We start from the raw sequence: 22,533 nt of genomic DNA, 5'->3' as shown, positions 1-22,533 counted from the left end.
AGTGTTTTTCACTCAGATGAACAGAAACCAGACCCAAGTTCTCATTTGTCAAACAATCAAATCCTTTGTTTCTTTTCTTCTCTTCATCCAGGCTGTGTGTGTGTGTGTGTGTGTTACAGAAATCAGGACATAATTTTCTCATGAAGACGCTTGGACAACAGGAAGTTTGACAGAAAGCTTCTGGGAATCTGTGTGTGTGTCTGTGTGTGTGTGTGTGTGTGTGTGTGTGTGTGTGTGTGTGTGTGTGTGTGTGTGTGTAGCCAGATGAATGCTGGCAGTGAAATAATGAAGAATAATGAAGTCTGTAGATGGAGAACAGAAGGACAGACTGTAGCGCAGAGACAAACAGCAGAGACGTGTAGAGCTGCAGTTGGAACAACAGTCGACACAACCAGCTGTTACCAAGGAGACAGACAGAGACCAGGACACTGAAGACTGCGACAACCCTGCAGATGCATGACTCTGGATAACTGAAGTGAAGTTAAAAACAGTGAAGTGAGATGAGAAACGTCAGACAGCCGAAGACTCAACAACACAGACAGACAGACAGAGAGAGAGACAGACAGGTGGGAATAGGTAGATGTGGAGGACTTAGTGAGCTGCAGCCATGATGAGCAGAAAAATTTCATTTTTTGAGTTTTGGAGGAGCCAGAAGGAGCGAGGAGCGCTCCTGAAGAGAGCCGACGAGCTGAGACTTCAACCTGCACAGCTGTAAGTCTGATTCTACACAGAACAACCCTTTAATGGCACCTGACCCACGTTATAACATGGAAACACATTAAACAGGAAGAGCTGTGTGTGTGTGTGTGTGTGTGTGTGTGTGTGTGTGTGTGTGTGTGTGTGATGTGCAGACTGAGGTTTGACTCATTAAAGCAGGTCAGTCACAGCTGGGAGCAGTAACATCACTCTCACCTGGAGTCTGTTCTCCAGGTTTCCATCCAGGTGCAGCACAAATTTTAACAGAATCTCATGAAATGGTAAAAAGAGAAAGTGAATGAAAGCTCATTTCCACCCACCTCTGTGAACATCGGGAGCTGGAACCCAGAGGGGCTGAACGCCCTAACCCCAGCTGGATTCAGCTGCTGGACCACAAACAGCAGCACAGCAACAGGAGGCTGTCTGCTCTCTGAAACCCACAAACTCTCAGGTTTCATCAGGGCAAAAAAATGTGGAGTCCTTATCAGCCAGTAATAAATCTTTGATGGGGTGAAACATATTTGACCTAATGCTGTCAGCTTTGTTTAGAAAGAAATCTTCAAACTGCTCACAGCTGAATGGGGAGGATTTTGCAAAGGGGACACCCACAGTTTATGGTCTAAACAGGATCCTGGTCTTACGGCTGCTCTTGGTCATGATATCTGAGAGAAATTTGGCTTCTACATCTCCAACATTTTATAGGAGACATGCAGTCTGTCTTTTATCCACTTTCTCTGTGTAGTTTGTTCAGCCAGAGGTCTGCATTGGTCTTCCTAGTTCTAGTTGTTGTAAGAGGGGCATCAGAGACTAGGATAGACAGTCAAGACCTGAGGATGAGGTCTATAAACTCATCAATGTTTAAATGGGTGGGACAGAATTCAGTGTGGGAAACAGGTTGGCTGTTGCATGTTGTGTGACTGTATGGACGCCGTGTAGATCAGTGAGGGGACAAGGCTGGAGAGGAAGTTCACAGTTCAAAGTTCACAGTTCTTATGTTTGTGAAAAAAGTGGCGAAAACTTGCAATTGTGATTGCAAAGACAGCAAAAACTCGAAGATGGTGAATTGTGCCCATGTAAACAGCAGTAATCTGAATTAGTTCTAGTTCAGCCCCAACCAATCTGACCTCTCTCATCAGGAAGGTGTTTCAGTACTACAACTCTGAGTAAGCTCAGATCGATAAAGTTGACAAGACTGTCCAAGGTCTGTGCTGTATGTTGACCACTCGACTGTGGCGACAGCTGCTGATCCAAGTATGAAGCAGAACACTGTCTGACTGCCCGCCATTTCTACACTGGTATCGCTCTTCTTCTCCCAACAGGAAGTGCTTGCTAGGCGACAGTGCAGTCCGGTCAGAGCTGCAAAACACCAGAATGGCATCTCTGCTGCCCCCTGTTGGTACAGAGGTCTTCAGGCGCTTCATACCGGCCTCGTTGGAGGAGATCCAACAACGACATGAAGCTGAGGAGAAGGAGCGACAGAGGAGAAATAACAAAGAGGTACAAAACGCATTGATCACGTACTGATGTCTGAACCTCAGTCAGTATGAACAACCCCTGAAGGCCAAACACTGTAAAGAACTTAAACAGGGCTTTTGAAACTGCTGAAGCTACGATTCTCCACAGGGGAATGGCTTCAGGAAACTAAGCTGAACACATGATGGTCAGTAAATACTGGTTACCTGATTTGGTACAAGGGAGCAGAGGAACACAACCAAGATTTGATCTAAGGGTTCTCCGGTAACAGGAACAGAATCTAAATGCGGAGCTGGAATTTTCTTCTTAGACTTATGAACGGTTTGGCTCCACGCTTGATCTAAAGTCTTTCGACTTCCATATGTCCCACAGGGCACTGATCATGAGCAAGGGGGCAGTTGTAGGTTTCAGCAGTGAGGATCACTCCCGCGTTCAAAAAGCTGCAGATCCTCGGCTGCCGCTGGGGGCTGGCTCCAGAAGTGAGCAATTCTCCATTGGCCCCCATGTTAAAATAGCCAACTTTACAGCCTAAAAAACATATTTACAGCCTGGTACATTTTTTGTTTTTGGTCTCTATTGATAGTTTCCACCTCCGTGAACACTGGGGGGGGTGTATTTAGGCTTAAAATTCTTACATAAATTAGGGCGTGGTTACGTTGCAGTTTTTTCGGTAAGTAAATTTCTCACTATTTTACCTGGATGTTTGTACTAATTAGCATGTATTAGCATATTTTGCCGCTGGCTTATGACTGAATTGCCGATTTGTGGTCGCTGCTGATACAGATAGAGGACCGGAGCAGCTAATGTTAGGAACGCTGTTGCGGTGTGTTCCATGCTCTCAGAGTTCGTTTATTGCGGGAATACTAGGCTACAATTTTATTTGGTCTCATTTTTCTGTTTAAAAGCGGTGAAAGCTGGTAAATATTAAATATTGCTCCGAGCTAAGTGGCCGGGTTCACGGCCGGCTGACCCGTAGAGTAACCGTCTCTCCGCCAAATATGGAAACAACACTCCCACTAAAATCCAAGATGGCGCAGCTCCAATGCCCATGGTTTGGTCACAAAACCGACTCCTCGAAACCAATGGGTGACGTCACGGGTGCTACCTCCATGTTTTATACAGTCTATGATCATGAGCCAAATGCAAGATCCTAGGAAAGTGTCAGAAAGTGCATCTCAGTGCCAGAATTTTTGCCTTAGTCTTTGCTTGTTATGACACAGAAAAATTGTGGGGCTTGTAGAAACTACAGGGAATGAAACCACCTCAGGAGCAGTAAATATTCAACCACACATCATTTCCTAAGATAAAGGAAACACCTTTCTCCGCCCTGGTTTAAAGGCAAAAAGCCACACAGAGCAGCTTTGGACATAACAGTTGTCAGTTGTAGGGAATCCATACTCTGAGCCGAGGCTGGGCTCCCTCGGCTCACTGAGGACAGGGACTCTCTGTGTATATGTAAGAAGTATGTGACAGAAAAACCTTTGAAACCCACCGCTTTAAAGATTTTTAATTTACGTGTAACATCCTGCCAAATGTTCATGCATTATTTCCTGTTTTATTTTGACACAGTCACCTGTGCTGTTGTTTCAGTTCCTGCCCCCGATCATTCACTCCTGCCTCTTATTGCTTATCTGCCCCTGGTGTTTCAGCATGTAAAACCAAACCGTCCTCCCTGATTGGCTGGCTCTCTGGTTCACAGGTAGAGGACAAAGGCCTTCCCAAACGAGCCACTCACCTAGAGGCTGGGAAGCCCCTCCCATTCATCTATGGAGACCCGCCCCCTGAGCTTCTCAACACCCCACTGGAGGAGCTGGATCCCTTCTACCAATCACAGAAGGTGGCTCTCTCTTTACTACATGCTATGCTAACAGTGAGCTTCACTGAACTAACAGATTAGTTAAAACTTCTGACCTCTGACCTCTGACCTGCCTCTCTCTGCAGACGTTCATTGTGCTCAGTAAAGGAAACATCATCCACAGGTTTAATGCTGAGTCAACCTGTTACCTACTGAGTCCCTTCAGTCCTATGAGGACCACCGCCACCAGGATCCTCATTCACTCATATCCTTTATGATGTCACACTGTACTCCTTCCTGATTGGTCTGCGAAGCTGGTAGAAAGTCATGTACTGCCTTTACCCTAACCCTACTGATGATGTTTCTGGTTCCTTAAAACCAAAACTTTGTTCCGTTTGTTCATCCTGCTGACGCTTCTGACCAACTGCGTGTTCATGATCATAGGTTATCCTCCAGCATGGAGCAGGACTGTGGAGTGAGTGCAAGCACACACACACACACACACACACACACACACAGGAGCAGATGAACAGAGGAAGTGCTGATGACCAGCTGTGGCCTGTAGCTCACGGAGCTGACGAGTGATGTCATAAACGTGGAATGTACAGTCAAAGCTAAAAGTTTAGGGCTCAGAGACAAACAAAGAGTCAGTGTGTCCTCGATTTCAGATGCTCATGGTTCACAAAGATATCATCTCAGAAGAACGCGAAGAAGAGCAAGTCAAAGGTCACGACCGTTCCAAAGGTCCCAACTTTGACCTCTCTGGGGAGCTTCAGCTCTGAGATAATCACTGTCCTCAGGACATGAAACACTCAGTGTTTTGTCTCGATCTCATGTGAACAGGTTCACGATACTGTCACAGAATGAAAGCAGAAAATAATGTTCAGAATGGGTCCTGGTAGCGCCCCCTACAGATTGCACTCTGTCTCTGGCTCAGACGGTTAGAGGTGTCCCTCATGGATCAGCACTAGGCCCAGTGACATTTACTTTGTGCGTGAAAAATATTTCTTTCACCACTGAACGTTTCCGTGTCAGTGCTCAGCGAATCTCTGCAGGCGTGTTTTATGTGTGTAGTATGTGTCAGTGCTTCCCCAATAAAATATATAACAATACTTCCTAATGATATAATTAAAACATGGCCTGGTTTGAATGGATGGATGGACCAATTAGAAATGGTGAATTTATTTAAGCTCACATACATTTTAGTTAGAATGTGTTTAGTTTGGTATAGAAAACAAACTCAGAAATGCCTTCGGCGTAACTTTACAAACAGTTCATTTCCTTACAAATGTTATATTTCTATGTGTTTTGACACAGTTGTTGTAGTGTTCACATGTTCTGTGTTTGAACAGGTATGTGTTCACAGCCATCTACACGTTTGAAGTCGTCATAAAGATTCTGTCGCGAGGCCTCTGCGTCGGACGCTTCACCTTCCTCAGAGATCCCTGGAACTGGCTGGACATCATGGTCATCTGCACGGCGTAATGATGATGATGATGGTGGTGGTGATGATGATGGTGGTGGTGATGATGATGAAGGTGATGATGATGGCGTCTCTGTTGTTTCAGATTTCTGACGCACTCTGTCTATGTGGGGAAACTTTCTGTACTGAGCACGATTCCCAGAGGGCTGAAGATGATCTCAGTCTACCCAGGTCAGTGTGTTACTGTGTGTGTGTGTGTGTGTCTGTGTGTGTGTGTCTGTGTGTGAGTGAGTGAGTGAGTGAGTGAGTGAGTGAGTGAGTGAGTGAGTGAGTGAGTGTGTGTGTGTGTATGTGTAGCTGCAGAGGTTAAAGGGTCAGTTTTTAACCCCCAGGTGTGAAGAGGACTGCCGGAGCGCTCATCCAATCAGTGAAGAGGCTGACTGCTGTCATCGTCCTGATGGTGTTTGTCCTCAGCATCTTGGCTCTGATTGGTCTGCAGCTCTTCATGGGAAATCTGAGGCAAAAATGTGTCAAATGGCCTGAGTCGCAGTCGCTTGGCAACCTGACCGACACTGGCAACCAAACAGGAAGCAGTGACTTTGATTTCCACAAGTACATCAGCCAACCAGGTACGGTGATAATGATGGTGATGAAGGTGATGAAGGTGATGATGGTGATGATGGTGATAATAGTGATGATGGTGATGATGATGATGGTGATGGTGATGATGATGGAGGTGATGAAGGTGATGATGATGATGATGATTATGGTGATGATGGTGATGAAGGTGATGTGGTGTTGATGATGATTATTGTGATGGTGATGAAGGTGATGGTGATGATGACGATGATGATGATTGTGATGGTGATGGTGATGATGATGAAACTCAGCTTCCAGCTGAGCCTGATGGGAACATCATTACTTTTGCATGTTGCTGATTATAAACCAAAGTATTCAATGACTGACCTGATGATGGCACTGGATGAAGAGTTGGAAAATGATCTGGGACGATGTTGAGCAACTTGCAGGACCTGAGCCACATGACCTCCTGTCCACCACGAAGACCTGGAACGAACGACAAACTACACAAACACACAAGAGACAAAGCCAAGAACATCATTCACACACACAGAGGGAGAGACGAGGAGGCTGGGACTCCTGGAGGACCGAGATCCAGATCCAAGACATCTGGAACGAGGCACTGACAGCCAGGAGAGGGAGAGACGTCCCAGGACAGGGACGGGGGGGGGGGGTTTGCTTAAGGCTCATTCAGTTCAATTCAGTAATATTTATTGTTTTTTATTATTTATTTATTTATTGGAAAGATCGGAACATGTCACTGGGATTAAAGGAACAGCACTAGGTTGGTTAGTCATGGAGTTCCACAGGGTTCTGTGCTTGGACCCATACTGTTCACCTTATACATGCTTCCCCTAGACAATATTATCAGGAAGCATGGAATAGATGTCCATTGCTATGCAGATGATACCCAGTTATATTTATCTATGAAGCCAGAGGAAGCAGATCAGTTAGCCATACTTCAGACAAAACTGAGGTTATTGTTGTGTTTGGTCCTAAAAGATGATGCATCTCCAGTTGTGAGAGCGAAAAGCTAATGACTTCGTCTGTGGTATGAGTAGGTCTGTGCTGCCCTCTGCTGGACAGCACCGAGATCTAATGCACCTCATCACTGTGGTTTCTGTGATTTGATTTTCATTTGACACTGGAAGAAAATTCATTCAGTCATCATAGACAAGAAGATCAATATTTGTCCTTTTAAAGACGTTTTTCAGTGAATCATGGCTCAGAACACACACGAAACGTGACAAACTGTGCTGGAGTTCACTTCGTCAATTTGTTTTCAAATCCTCCGTACAACACTGACTTTACTCGTCTGCCTGTTTATATGATAGGGAATCTCTACTTCCTCCCTGGTCAGCTGGATGCTCTGCTGTGTGGAAACATCTCTGATGCCGGGTACGTTCTTATGATGTTCTCATCTGTCACATTCACTTAAAATAATAACGATAATAATGAGAGGTGATGATGTGTTCAGGGTCTGTCCGGACGGTTACGTCTGTGTGAGGGCGGGCAGCAACCCGAACTACGGATACACAAGCTATGACTCGTTTGGTTGGTCTCTGCTGGCTCTGTTCAGACTGATGACCCAGGACTTCTGGGAAAACCTGTTCCAGCTGGTCAGTAACACGCACGCACACACACACGCGCACACGCACGCACGCACACACACACACGCACACCTTGACCTTCACTCTCCTGACCCCAGGAAACGCCGCCTCATTTCGTCTGCGCTGCAGCTGTATGTACAGCAAAGTGACAATAAAGCCTGATTTGATGATTTGATGAATTCAACAAAGCTTTATTTACAAGAACATTTCAACAACAACGTTGCCAAAGCATCAAACTACAGTTTATCCAGGTTCACAACAAAAAACAAGGAGACAAAATCAAGACCAGTGTAGATATGTACATTTATTATTTACTGTCTCTCTCCCTCTGTCTTTGTTTCTGTCTCTCACCTGTCTCTGTCTCTCTGCAGATGTTGCAAACAGCAGGTAAAACCTTCGTGATCATCTTCATGCTCCTCGTCTTCCCTGTCTGTTTCTGCCTCATCAGCCTCTTCCTGGTCATGGTTGCTATGGCATCCGTCGAGCAGCACATGGCCAGAGTTGCCGAAGCCAAACAGAAAGAAGATGAGTTCATTCAGATCCAGGAGGTGATGAAGAGGAGGGAAGAGAAGGAGGAGGAAGAAGAGGAGGTGGGTGTTTGGTGTCAGGTAGGAACTAAGGAATGAACCTAAATGTTACAGGTAAATGATAACATCAGTTTAAGCTGTAAACACTGTGATGCTCATTATTTTCACATTGTTTACTGAGTAAATAACATAGAAATAAACACAAAAGCAGAATGACCTGTGTGTGTGTGTGTGTGTGTGTGTGTGTGTGTGTGTGTGTGTGTGTGTGTGTGTGTGTGTGTGCAGGCGGCCTGCAGAGTGGAGCTCTCAGAGCAACAGGACTCAGCACCACAGAAGAAGAATTCAGCTGGAGTAATAACGTGTCCTCCGTGTTGTTTGGCCGTCCTGAGGTGGAACTGTTGTGGCTGCTGGCGGTGGCTCAAACAGCGGCTCTACACCTTAATCACGAACCCGTTCTTCGACTTTGGGATCGTCGTCTGCATCGTGATTGACTGTATCTTCTTCGCCATGGAGCATTATCCCATGACAGAGGAGTTCGCAGAGCTGCTGAGCATCGCAAACCTGGTCAGTGTTACAGGAAACCATAAAGATAAAGTGATGAGACTCCACGGGTAATTTCGAATCGTCACGAAACGAGCACAAAGCTGCCCAAAGACACAAAAGAAGCACAAACATACAAAAATCTGAACTTGTGGGTGTTGGTCCTCTGTAGGGGGGTGGGGGGGCCTTTTGTCCCATAATCCATTCTGGTAAAGGCGGCTTGTTTACCCCAACCAGCAGGGTTTGTACTGCTCAGTAACCCTGACCTCTGACCTCTGACCCTCCTTGCAGGTTTTCACAGGGATCTACACAGCTGAGATGATCCTCAAACTTTTGGCCTTGGACCCGTACGGTTACTTCCAGGTCAGACTTTCTGTTTGGCAACTCAGTAATGACACCTGACAGGTGTTCCCATGGAAATGTGTGTGATTGTTTTGTTGCCATGGTTACAGGTGCGCTGGAACATTTACGAGAGCATCGTTGTCATCGTCTGTTGGTTGGAGCTGATTTTTATTGATGTTGAGGGCCTGTCCATACTGGTTGGTGTTGAAGTGGTGGTAACGTATTGTGTCACTTCCTGTTTGCTTCTGCTCTGTTGTGTAATGAGTGTTTGGAGTTATCCTAGATTATCAATCTGTGGTCAATCTCTGAATTCTTGCACACGTGTGACACACTGCTGCGTGTATGAGATGTTTAGTGACACCTCTGCCTCCTTTAGCGATAATGGTATGTGTAATAAATGTAGCATTTCTGTAGCATCGGAGGCGAGGCTGAGGGAAGTGGAGGCTCGGCTCCACACCATAGATAACTGCCCCGTAGCTGTGCTAGCTAGTCAGTCCCCTGTAGTTGGTGCGGACCAGCCTGGAGTAGCTTCAGAATCAGAATAACTTTATTAATCCCCCTAGGGAAATTCTTACTGTTACTTACAACTCCCAGCTGAAAATGAAGAAAAGAGGAAAATTGCACAGAGTGTGTAGTAAGAGAAAAAAGTTTCTAGAATAAATAAGTGAAGTGAAAACAAAATAAAAGTATAGTATAATGAAAATCAAGTAAAAATATTGCAATAACTCCAATATCAAACTCCAGTCGGAGGTTACTAAAAATAAGGTGGAATCAGTGTGTAACTATGCCAAAACAATATCGCACATTCTCTGGACCTCTGCCCGATTTGACCAGTGGTGACATGTTTAGCAGCGTGTCATCATTCTGTCGATGGATGTCTCGGTGGTGTTCAGCAAACGACGTGGCCTTCAGAGACTAAACTGGAAAACTTTTTGGGGAAAACCTGGTCTGATTAGGAGAGACCGCATCATCCCACTGTGGATGGTGCAGCTCACATATCTAGAAATATGACAGATTTTATTAGACAACCAAAGTCATGAGACCAGGAGGCAGAGCTGCAGTCCTACACGCTTCTCTGTAGTTTCTCTAGAGCTGTCACCCTCCCATGATTCTTCCTATTCCAACATTTCCTTTATCCTATAGAGACTGTGTCTGCTCCCCGTCAACAAAAAGTGTATAAACCAAAAGGCAAGAGGTGTTATTCATAAAAACCTCAAAAAATTAATACTATAAAATTGTTTCAACCTAAAAGCACCACAATTAGATGTGGGCTATTAAACATTAGATCTCTCTTGTCTAAACCTCTGTTAGTTTGGTCCTAAACACCTCAGGAACAGTTTATCTGATCATGTAGTTCCTCTGGATGGCATTAATTTAGCCTCCGGTACGACTGTGAGGAACCTTGGAGTTATTTTTGATCAGGATTTGTCCTTTAACTCATATAAAACAAGTCTGTAGCCCCGCCCTCTTTCACCTGCACAGTATCAGTAAGATCAGGAACGTTCTGTCGCAGAGTGATGCTGAAAAATGAGTCCATGCATTTGTTACTTCCAGGCTGGACGACTGTAATTCCCTGTTATCAGGATGTTAACTCTGTAAAAAGCATCCAGCTGATCCAAAATGCTGCAGCCAGAGTACTGACTGGAATTAGCAACAGAGATCATATTACTCCTGTGTTAACTTCTCTTCGCTGGCTTCCTGTAAAATCCAGAATTGATTTTAAATTGACTTATATGTCAATTTAAAATCAATTCTTAAATGTGCGGCCCTGAGGGCCTCACATATAAGGCCCTCAGGGGCCCTCAGGGGCCAGGCTCCTTCATATCTCACAGAGCTGATAGAACCATATTATCCCAACAGACTGCTTCGTTCCCAGAATGCAGGTTTGCTTATGGTTCCCAGAATCTCTAACCGTAGAATGGGAGGCCGAGCCTTTAGCTATCAGGCCCCTCTCCTGTGGAACCAGTCTGGGTTCAGGAAGCAGACACACTCTCTGATTTTAAAATTAGGTTTCAAACCTTTTTGTTTGACAAAGCTTATAATTAGTTGTAGTTATAGTTTTAGTTATTTTAGTTATTATGACTAAACTCATCATTGTGGCATCATCATCATCATCATTATCACTAATTACTTCATACATCATTTAACACTATTAACATGACTACCTGCCTGTTTTGTCTCTTGTCTGTTTGGTGTCCAGATGCGGATGCTGAGACTGGCCCGGTGGTGGCCAACCCTCCACATGTTCATGAAGGTTATCTGGACCTCAGTCCGGGCCCTGAGGAACCTGACTCTTGTTCTGTTGATCATGGTCTTCCTCTTCACCATTGCTGGCACGCAGCTGTTCCACGAGGATTATGGAAACGTCTGTCGCATTCCAGAGAACTGTAGGCTTCCTCGCTGGCACATGTACGACTTTTTCCACACCTTCATCCTTATCTTCAGGGCCCTGTGTGGCGAGTGGATTGAGACCATGTGGGACTGCATGGAAGTCTCAGGTCCGACCATGTGTCTGATCTTCTACATGACGGTCCTGGTCATCGGAAACCTGCTGGTGAGCCTCTCCCTATGTCCCTATCCGACCTGAGCCTGGTTTAACCCTCTGGAGTCCAGCAGGTCAGATGTAGCTACAAACAAACTGGGAGTTCTGGCTTAAATCTTCAGCAGTGAAAAAGTTAATTAGGTATTGAATGTTAATACCATTACAGGTATGGGTCCTGAACTGGTCCTCGTCCTGCTGCAAGTCCTCTGTTCCTGGCTTTGTTTCAGGAATTGATGCTGACCCTGACCTTGTTTTAGGTCTGGAATCTGTGAATGACTTTGTCTTTGGTCCTGAGTCTGTTCCTGGTCTTGTTTCAGGTCCTGAATCTGTTCCTGGCCTTATTGCTGAACTTTTTCAACAACGACAATCCAAAAGAAAAAGAGGAAAACAACGTACAAATTGCCGTTGCCCAGATCAAAGGGAGGGTGACGCGCACCAGGATCTGGATCCTACAACATATGTGGACTTTGCTGGGAAAGAGGAACTACATGAAACCCGACCACAAAGGTAGGCCTGTGTGTGTGTGTGTGTGTGTGTGTGTGTGTGTGTGTGTGTGTGTGTGTGTCTGTGTCAGCATGTCATCATCATATGTCTGATGTCTGTGGACAGATGTTGTCCGAGCTTTACAGGTGTATCTGTTACTGAGTTCTCGTGGGTCAGAACGGCAGGTCGACAGGTGTCCTGGTTGATGTGACCTCAGGACGAGATGGTTTTCAGTTTTGCTTTTGGCCTTTGGAGGTTTTGGAGTTCAGGGTTTTTCAGGCTGTTACTGTTGCTGAAACCGTTGAAGGTTTCTGAGTTTAACTCGTCAGCCTCAGATTTCAGGAGTGAAATTGTGTTTGTGTATGTTACTGTTAGTGGCCGACAGTACGAAGGAATGCCTGGGTTTGACCTGCGTGACCTCAGACCAGCCAGCGTCAGACGTTAAGGCCCCTGGAGGTAAATACGACAGCACCACCTTCCGGAGGGTTCCCGAGGCCGAGGCCGAGATTGAATTCAAGACGCCTGAGAACGAAGAGAAAGAAGAGAAAAAGCAACAAGTAAAGGGTTTCTGCTCTGATTGGGTGGCGTCTTATTTCCTGTTTTCTTATTTCCATATTTTAGTTTTGAATCTCCCCTTTTCTGCTTTGCTTTACAATTTATAGTCACATGTATGAGCTGATAGTTGGGTTCACATCCTGAACAGTGACTAATAATTTCATCCAGAAAGGAGAAAAAAACAGAACAAACAACAGTGAATATAAGGAAGAAAAGTCACAACACACAGATAATAAATATATCATCAGTGTACGCGGATGAAATCGCTCCGAACCCGAACCTGTCGTTCAGCTCCATCCATCAAATCTCAGCCTTTTTGACAAAGTTCTCAGTGTTTTGAATTTGTTGGTTAGTTTCTACATTAACTGGACTTTTCACCCAGTTTCCTGTGAACACGAGTGATTTACACTCACTGTGAAACATGAATAGACCTTCAGTCTGGTTCAGGCCTTTGTTCTTCACAAAGCTGAACAACAATAAAGGAAAAGCTGCAGGGCTGCCGCTGTCGCTCAGAATCCAAAAAATCCGGATGATTCCGTGCGTCCGTGAACCAGACACAGCACTTTAAACAGGAAAAGTCTCATTCATCTGCTCTGTTTATGCTGCTCCAGCTGTTCACTGAGCAGCTGACCCTGGAACCACCAACAACACTAACTGATCCCAGATCAGAGTCTTTTTCCAGCCTGTGCTCTTTGGAGACCCAGTAGTGCAGTAGTAATAAAGTAGTAATAATCATCAGAAACTTTTATGTAAATTTATTTATGAATGTTTTTGTTCAGCAGGATGAAGACAATGCAAATCATAGAGAAAACACACCTGAGGACTGCTGCTGTGACAGTACGCACACACACACACACACACACACATACACACACAATGACCAGTAACAGCTCTGATGAGCCTGTGTGTGTGTGTGTCTCAGGTTGTTACCGTTGCTGTCCATTCCTGGATGCGGACACGTCCCGGGGCCCGGGGAGGGTGTGGTCTAACTTCAGGAGAGCCTGTTTCTCTGTTGTACAACACAAATACTTTGAGACCTTCATCATCTTCATCATCCTGCTGAGCAGTGCAGCTCTGGTAAACACAAACACGGCAGCATCAGGGGCCCCTGAGGGCCCCTGAGGGCCTTATATGTAAGGAGAAGGATTTTAAAATCAATTCTGGATTTTACAGGAAGCCAACGAAGAGAAGTTAACACAGGAGTAATATGATCTCTGTTGCTAATTCCAGTCAGTACTCTGGCTGCAGCATTTTGGATCAGCTGGAGGCTTTTTACAGAGTTAACATCCTGATAACAGGGAATTACAGTCGTCCAGCCTGGAAGTAACAAATGCATGGACTCATTTTTCAGCATCACTCTGCGACAGAACGTTCCTGATCTTACTGATACTGTGCAGGTGAAAGAAGGCAGGGCTACAGACTTGTTTTATATGAGTTAAAGGACAAATCCTGATCAAAAATAACTCCAAGGTTCCTCACAGTCGTACCGGAGGCTAAATTAATGCCATCCAGAGGAACTACATGATCAGATAAACTGTTCCTGAGGTGTTTAGGACCAAACACAATAACCTCAGTTTTGAATTCAGAAGATCATCAGTTGACTTGATCTGATGAAGAATGTGGTAATGGCTGGTTTACGCACTGGGAGAAGACTTGGTCAGTGAGGGGGGGTTAAAAGCCTGTCCACCTGGTAACGTGTGTGTGTGTTTGTGTGTGTGTGTGTGAGAACAGGTGTTTGAGGACGTCCACTTACAGCAGCGTCAGGTCTTACAGATGGTTCTGGACAAGGCCGATCAGGTGTTCGCGTACCTGTTCCTGCTGGAGATGGTTCTCAAGTGGATCGGCTGTGGATTCAGGAAGTACTTCACCAGCGCCTGGTGCTGGCTCGACTTCCTCATCTTGGCGGTAAGAACCCGATCTTCCTCTGTGCTGTACTGACTTGCTCTTTCCATCAGTGTTTAACTCTCACCTGTAGAACGACGTCATCACCAGGTGTGCTGTGTCTTCCAGGTGTCTCTGGTGTCAATCGCGCTAGGCATGCTGGGATACTCTGAACTGGGAGCCGGCCTGTCCCTGAAGACTGTGAGAGCTCTGAGGCCCCTGAGGGCCCTGTCTCGCTTCCAGGGCCTGAGGGTAAGACAGGCACTCTGAACACAGACAGTAACTGAGGTCATTTTGTTCTTCACTGAAACTGTTAGTGAAGCTTTGAGTTCAGATCATTGAGTCACAGGTACAGACAGGTACAGACAGACAGCTCCACCTGTCCATGTGTATCTATACATGTCTCACTCTCTACCCGTCTGTCTGCAGGTGGTGTTGAAGGTTCTGGGTGTAACCCTCCCGGCCATGTGTGACGTGTTGTTTGTGGTTTTGTTCGTCTGGTGTATCTTCAGCATCACTGGAGTGCATTTATTTGCTGGAAAGTTCTACTACTGCTTTAATGAGACATCAGACGATCTGTTCTTTTCGGAGGACTTGAACAACAAGACAGAGTGTCTGTCTCTGATACAGCAGAACTACACTGAAGTTCGCTGGAAGAACACGAAGAATAACTATGACACCGTGAGCGCAGGCTACCTGTCACTGCTGCAAGTGGTCAGTGGGAACACACTGAGACACACACTGAGACACACACTGAGACACACACTGAGACACACACTGAGTCACACACTGAGACACTGAGACAGACACTGAGACAGACACTGAGACACTGAGACAGACACTGAGACACACACTGAGACACACACTGAGTCACACACTGAGTCACACACTGAGACACACACTGAGACACTGAGACAGACACTGAGACACACACTGAGACACACACTGAGACACACACTGAGTCACACACTGAGACACTGAGACAGACACTGAGACAGACACTGAGACACTGAGACAGACACTGAGACACACACTGAGACACACACTGAGACAGACACTGAGACAGACACTGAGTCACACACTGAGACACACACTGAGACAAACACTGAGACACTGTCAAATACTGAACCTTCATTATTTTCAATGGAATCACTTCATTAGAAAAGACACTTAAATTCACAGTTTTCCTTATGAAGTTCTGTCTTGTGTCTCTGTCAGGCAACATTTAAAGGCTGGATGGACATCATGTATTCAGCAGTGGACTCCAGACAGGTCAGTGCAGCAGCAGCTTCACTGACACTAATACTGATCATGGTACTGTATTGGTACAGCCTCTGATACTGACACTGCTGCCTGCCTGTGTGTGTGTGTGTGTGTGTGTGTGTGTGTGTGTCTGTGTCTGTGTGTCTGTGTGTCTGTGTGTAGGTGGAGTCTCAGCCAGCGTTTGAGTCCAACTTGTACATGTACCTGTACTTCATCTGTTTCATCATCATTGGCCGCTTCTTCACCTTCAATTTCTTCATCAGAGTCTTCATCAACACGCTGGATCAGCTAAGACACAAGATATGTTTCTATACAGGCTGAGGGACAGACAGTTAGACTGTTACCATGACAACAGTTCAGGTGCCGTGTAAAGCTAAGGTGCAGGTGTTGAACCACTTTAAACTGGACACATTCTTCTCATGTTGGTTTCTGTGAGTTAACGTCGCTCTTTCCTCTCGTCTTTACTTTGGAGGGAAACATGTTTTCATGACGGAGGAGCAGCAGAAACATTTGTGGGCCATGAAAAAACTGTTCTCCAAGAAACCTCAGAAACCGGTTCCACGACCCCAGGTGGGTTCACCGACTTCCTGTCCGACTGTGGTCAGATCGAAGGACGCTGGTTAAACTGGTTAATCTGCATTAAACTCAGAATCAGAATCTTTATGAATGAAATGAAACTGCACGCAGTCCCATTCAGAAGCAATCTAAACATTTTCCTATGTACAAAGATTTAAAGAAAAAGAATTTCTTGTAAACTAGTGTAATAAATAAATATAATGAAATATATGTAACGCTGCAGCAGGTCAGAGCGAGACAGTCACTGAGAGCGTTTAGGTTTCAGGTGATTAAAATGAACAGATAATCCTGTGGTGGGACGCGTCCTTTAACAAATGGACAGATTGTTATGAGGCTGTAGCCAAGAACATGAGGGAAGGACACCACTGGACAGACTGATGATTGACAATGTCCTTTTATTTAACTCAAAATCACCAGCGTACAGTCTGAGACGGGGGGGTGGACAAAACCAGGAGACAAACACAGGGCAGGTCAAAGGTGCTCTGGAAAAGACATAACCACAGGGACAGCGACACGACAGGGACAGACTCGGGCAGGAATGCAGACTTGGACTCAGGCAGGGACACAAATAAACTGATAAAGAGACGGGAGCAATGAGACGTATATACAGGTGGGACACAAAGATGGGAAGTGAACTAGGAACAGACACACAAAGGCTTCAAAATAAAACAGGAAATGCAGAACAAAAGTCAAAACAAGAATAACATAACTTCAAAATAAAATCAGGAACTACTCAAAAAAAAGTCAGAAGACCAAATCCAAACGGTCCATAAAAAGTTTAACAGAGTTCAAACAGCCGCCCTAGTATCTGCTCACAACACAGATGTATGAAGATTTCCAGATTTTGGACACGGTGTTGGATTTCAGACTTTGATTCGAGATGGAAGCGATGAGCTCTTCGAACAAATTCAGAGCCCTAACCCATGACTGTCTGGATCTCTGGCTGTGTTACAGTCTTTACTTTTCAAAGTAATTGTCATCCAGCTGTAACATCCTGTACCTTTCCTCCTCCTCCTCCTCCTGTTCCTGCAGAATAAATGCCAGGCTCTGCTCTTTGACCTGGTGACCAAACAGTGTTTCGAGGTCTTCATGGTGGTGGTGATCTGCCTGAACATGGTGACTCTGATGGTGGAGACGCAGGAGGACAGCATGGAAAAGGAGTTCATTTTACACTGGTTCAACTTCTCTTTTTACCTCGTCTTCTTCATCGAGTTCCTCCTGAAGATCACTGCGCTCAGACAGCACTACTTCTCCGACTACTTGAACATCCTTGACTTTGTGATTATTTTCTTCTCCACCGTAGGTGAGTCGGCCAGTTTTCATACGGTGATGTCTCGTCTGGTGATGTCATGGAGAAGAGTGATGGAGAGCGTGGAGAGTGAATGATAGCTTGATTGGGGCGGCAAGGTGGTGCAGTGGTTAGCACTGTCGCCTCACAGCAAGAGTGTTCCAGGTTCGAACCCTGGGCTGGGCTCTTCTGTGTGCAATTTGCATGTTCTCCCCGTGCATTAGGTCACACACATTAGGTCAATTGGCTGCTCTAAATTTCCCCCCAGGTGTGAATGGTTGTCTGTGTGTCAGCCCTGCGATTGGCTGGTGACCAGTCCAGGCCCTGCCTCTTGCCCATCCTCAGCTGGGATAGGCTCCTGTGACCCTGACAGATGACAGATTGGTGAATTGAATGGATCATGCCACACCTTTGTGGTGTCATATTTGGTTCATTTTTAAATACTTGAATGGAAAGGTCCCATAATGCTTTAGGGATGTAAACAGGAAGTAAAATGTTGCTCTTTGGCTTACACTGTGACACTGTGAGGAGGTGCCTCACAGGAGGAAAACCGCTGCTGTACTGGAAAAGAAATATTAGACATCAGTCCACCCAGCAGGTGGCGCTGCTCCCCATGAGGCATCATGCAGTGATCTAGAAGAATAAGGTGCTTCCAGTTTCTCTCTCTTTCTTTCTTGCAGATCTTTTCATAGCTGATTTGGTGGAGAAGTATTTCTTCCCACAGAGCTTACTGCCTATTCTCCGATTGGGTCGGATCAGTCGTATCATCCATCTCTTTCGCTGGGCCCAGAGGATCCAGACGTTACTTGCGGCCTTTATGATGTCACTGCCTGCCCTCTTCAACATCTGCCTCCTCCTCTTCCTCCTCATGTTCACCTTCTCCAGCTTCGGCATGTTCAGCTTCGCCCATGTGAAGAAGGAGGCCATGATAAACGACACGTTTAACTTCGAGACTTTTGTGAACAGCATGATTTGTCTGTTTACAATAATCACAACAGCTGGATGGGATGGTCTTCTTTTTCCCATCCTGAACACGCCTCCGGACTGCGACCCAGACTTTGAGACCCCGGGATCTGCTGTGAGAGGGAACTGCGGCAGTCCAACAGTGGGCATCGTCTTCTTCACCTCCTACATCATCTTGTCCATGCTGCTGGTGGTCCACCTGTTCATTGCCGTCATTCTGGAGACCTTCAGTGTGGAGGACATCGAGCGGCTGAGTGATGGCGACCTGCAGATGTTTTATAAAGCCTGGAGGAAGTTCGACCCCGACGGCTCACAGGTCATACAGTACAGGTGAGTCCCAGCTCCATGCAATCCAACCTGCTTTACAGGAAAATTAAAATTAAAATCAGAATTAGGTTTTGGTCCTGATGGACCGCAGCCTCCTGCCGGAGGGAAGTGTCTCAAAGAGTTTGTGACCAGGGTGGGAGGGATCAGCTGCTGATCTTACCTGCACGCCTCAGGGTACAGGTGGAGGCGTACAGGTCCTGGAGAGATGGCATCGCCTTCTCAGCAGAGTGGATGATACAATACGCTGCAGCCTTCCTTTGTCCTCGGCAGTGGCCGCAGCGTACCAGATGGTGATGGAGGAGGTGAGGATGGACTCAGTGATGGAGGTGTAGAAGTGCACCATCACTGACCTCGGCTGGTTGAACTTCTTCAGCAGCCGGAGGAAGCATATCCTCTGGTGGGCTTTTTTGGTGAGGGAGCTGATGTTCAGCTCCCACTTGAGGTCCTGGGTGATGAGGGTTCCCAGGAAGGTGAAGGACTCCACCCTGTTGACTGAGGAGTCACTCAGGAGGATGGGGGCAGGAGGGGCTGGGTTCTTCCTGAAGTCTGCAACCATCTCCACTGTCTTTGCCGTGTTCAGCTCCAGGTTGTTTTTGTAGCACCAGGTGGTCAATCTCCCACCTGTATGCAGACTCGTCCCCATCGGAGATGAGACCAATGAGGGTGGTGTCGTCTGCTAACTTTAGCAGTTTGACAGACCGGTGATTATTTTCTTTATTTTACTTTTGTCATTGAGATTGACTCTGAGACTGTGGTCATCAAAAGACAGATTAGAATCAAAGGTAACTCTTACACTTCTGGGGCTAACAGAGGAGCCAAGTTATCAGATTTATCATCAGAAGCTGAAGAGTTTAATAAACTTAAACTCAAACTTTTCAGAGATGTCATTGGTCTGAACCGTGGACTCTGGTGATCTCTACAATTGACTCTCTTGTGTTCTACAGTCAGCTGTCAGATTTCTGCGACGCTCTGCATGGTCCTCTGAGGATTCCCAAACCAAACACCATCAAACTGATCCACATGGATCTGCCTCTACTTCCTGGAGACAAGATTCACTGTGTGGATGTCCTGCTCACACTTACTGCACAGGTAACGTCGCTGTTCACACATGAAACAAGCGTAAGAATAAGAACAGGAATAAAAATAAGAATCATATGTGTGCAGGTGTTCGGTGATTCGGGAGAGACGGATGCTCTCAAAGCCACAATGGAGGAAAAGTTCACTGCCAACAACTCATGCAAGGTTTTACATCTAAACTCAGCTCCTGGGTATAACCTTAAATATCAGTCCCACCCACACGACATCCTGCCTGGTGTAATAGGTGACATCTGTTTCCTGTAGGTGTCGTACGAGCCAATCAGCAGCACCCTGCGGAGGAGACAGGAGGAAATTGCGGCAACAGTGATACAGAGAGCGTACAGGAAACACCTCCTGCAGGACAGAGATGGCGAGGAGACGGTGCCTGAGTCTGCAGGCGGCGCTTCAGGTGCTCCAGGTGTTTAAGGTCGACCAGACCCTGAATCAGCATCTCTGGTCTGTGCTGAGGAGTTTTTAATCTTCTAACAAAGCTGAAACAGATAAATTTCATTTAACTACTAATCCAAGTTATTACTGTAGTGACACTTTGCTAACACTTATTACAGGTACATGATCTCGGTGTAGAATAGTATCAGTGATCACCTGATAGTTTTCTCTGGTCCACAGTCTTAGGAGATGCCTGCTTGACCAGAAATGTCTTTTGATGGACATTCAAGGTGACCAATCACAGACCTTGACACTGGTGTGACATTATACACCAACCTGAAGCAGTTTAGCTACAAACAGAGCAGCGATGTTCTATTTTGCTGTCAGCATGCTAACGTGACAACGTTAGCGACTGTTTAGCAGATATAATGTTTACAATGTGCACCATCTTAGTTTAGTGCGCTAGCATGTTAACATTAGCTAATTAGCAGTAAGCATCAAGTACAGCTGCTGTTGATGGGAATGTTATTAGTTCTGTAGGTATCAGATCATAAACCAAAGCCTGGAACAAAGTAAACGTGACCTGATGATGGCGCTACGTGAAAAGTCATCCACAAATTCAGTGCTGTTCATCCTGAGGGAGACATGAACGTCTGAACCACATTTCACCACAATCCGTCCAACAGCTGCTGAGATGTTTCAGATCTGATGTCCACAGAAACCTGGTCCTCACGTAGCTGAAAACAAGTCAGACAAACTCAGAAACATATTTAGTTTGTTGGACAAAGTTTGTTTCCCAGCAGACTGATTAACCTGCACAAATACTCAGAAGTGCACATAACAATATGTTATCCACATGTATTACACATGTATTTCTAATATTATTTTTATCAATATTTTCACATTTATTTGGCTTTTTAAACATAGACTAACATCTCTGTGTTAAAGTGAACACAAACCTGATCTAAAAATCACTCAGTGTTACACGTGTATTGATTTGACTCATTGATTCTGTTTTATTAACCTTGTACTCCCACAACATAGAATGTACTTTAACCAAAAGACGACCATTGTAGGTCAGAGTCTCATGTATTTTGGTTTTGTTGATTTTCTGTGGTGTTGTGTTGTGTTGTGTGTCTGTGAAACCATCAGGTTCTATGTGTTTGTTCCTGTTTACTGACAGATGTGCGGCTTTGTGCTTGTCATCATCTGCCGCTTATCTGGGCCCAGGCCCATCCCACAGGTGGTGAGCCCGTGGGAGGTGGTGCCGTCCGAAGTGGGGCTCAAACCCACGACCCTGAGAGATTGAATCTCATGCTCCACCCACCAAGCTAACCGGGCGGCCTTTTATAATTTTTTATTCTTTTTTTTAATCGTGTTTTTCAGCGTTGATGTTGATGCTGTTGTTTCCTTCATTCTCTTTTTATGTGTAAAATCTAATCAAACAAAAAAAATAAATTCAGTTTTATACAGTTTTACACTTTATGTCAGAAAAAGTAGTTTGGTCTTCATTTTACCTGGTTGGTGTCTCTAATAATCATTATAAGAACCGCCCCCGCCCCCATTAGTAGCCCTCTGATTGGCTGGCTGACGAAGTGGGGTCATATTTTTTTTTGCTGGATATCTAGATCTACATGTTCAGGAAAGAAGATTCTGTCCCAGTTTAGGAACCACAGACTGATCCACACTAGTTCATCTGGACCCGCCTTCACAGCCGGGACCGTGTGATCCAACCTGGGGGACGGTCCGGCTGCTCAGTCAATGTTCATATGGGGCTTTACTGCCGTGCATCTCCATCACTGACCTGCAAAGCTACATTTACCACCTGATGCCTTTTCTGTGCAGGAACAAAGATTTTCAGATTTCCTGTGCGGTTATGGAACAGGTCTCTGGACGCTTTGTGCAGGCTGCACGACACGCATGACCGCATGACCATCACTTTGGCATCATCAGGATGCCCAGGAAACTGGACTGAAAGAATATGACGGTGTGTTTCTGAGCAGTCACTCAGACGACATGAAGGACGTCAGTCCTGTGGGCTCTGTCGTGGCTGGAAGAACAACTAAAGAGCCTGATGATGGACCGAAGGATCAGGTCCTGTTTCAGAATGTGGGGGGAAATGTCCCTGCTGGACATTTGGAATGGGGTCCTCACTGTTCTAGCTGGGTTGCAAGTTGAAATCAGTTTACACCATCAAAATCCATGT

General features: G+C 45.7%; 1 protein-coding gene across 5 annotated transcripts; it reads left to right on the top strand.

The window, feature by feature from the left end:
- The first annotated feature begins 425 nt into the window (after nt 1-425).
- Nucleotides 426-21,816, top strand: LOC121182197 (sodium channel protein type 4 subunit alpha B-like). Of its 5 annotated transcripts, none has more exons than XM_041038576.1 (30): nt 426-711; nt 2,016-2,193; nt 3,869-4,006; nt 4,111-4,229; nt 4,350-4,439; nt 5,317-5,445; nt 5,533-5,618; nt 5,780-6,016; nt 7,301-7,364; nt 7,444-7,585; nt 7,948-8,184; nt 8,386-8,667; nt 8,935-9,006; nt 9,096-9,182; nt 11,186-11,539; nt 11,845-12,034; nt 12,386-12,567; nt 13,345-13,402; nt 13,488-13,642; nt 14,297-14,470; nt 14,576-14,698; nt 14,876-15,160; nt 15,665-15,718; nt 15,872-16,009; nt 16,175-16,279; nt 17,318-17,588; nt 18,254-18,866; nt 19,808-19,952; nt 20,028-20,105; nt 20,205-21,816. In XM_041038576.1, exons 1-30 carry the CDS (start codon nt 608-610, stop codon nt 20,364-20,366), a joined length of 5,052 nt encoding a protein of 1,683 aa, XP_040894510.1. In that variant the 5' UTR covers nt 426-607; the 3' UTR covers nt 20,367-21,816. The 5 variants fall into 5 exon arrangements, with proteins under 5 accessions (XP_040894510.1, XP_040894509.1, XP_040894508.1 ...); XM_041038575.1 differs by having other exon boundaries at nt 7,948-8,166; nt 9,096-9,200; nt 20,205-21,815; XM_041038574.1 differs by having other exon boundaries at nt 9,096-9,200; nt 13,348-13,402; nt 20,205-21,815.
- Nucleotides 21,817-22,533: the final 717 nt, after the last annotated feature.

Source organism: Toxotes jaculatrix, chromosome 5, assembly GCF_017976425.1.
Source record: "Toxotes jaculatrix isolate fToxJac2 chromosome 5, fToxJac2.pri, whole genome shotgun sequence".
Lineage (NCBI taxonomy): Eukaryota > Metazoa > Chordata > Actinopteri > Toxotidae > Toxotes > Toxotes jaculatrix.
Note: the sequence above shows the minus strand (reverse complement) of the source record. Positions and strands in the feature narration are given on the sequence as shown.

Coding starts and splice junctions, on each gene's coding strand:
- LOC121182197 (XM_041038573.1), top strand. CDS start 608: ATGATGAGCAGAAAAATTTCATTTTTTGAGTTTTGGAGGAGCCAGAAG. Junction 13,403..13,487: donor TGAGGACTGCTGCTGTGACA/GTACGCACACAC, acceptor TGTGTGTCTCAG/GTTGTTACCGTTGCTGTCCA. Junction 13,643..14,296: donor TGCTGAGCAGTGCAGCTCTG/GTAAACACAAAC, acceptor GTGTGAGAACAG/GTGTTTGAGGACGTCCACTT.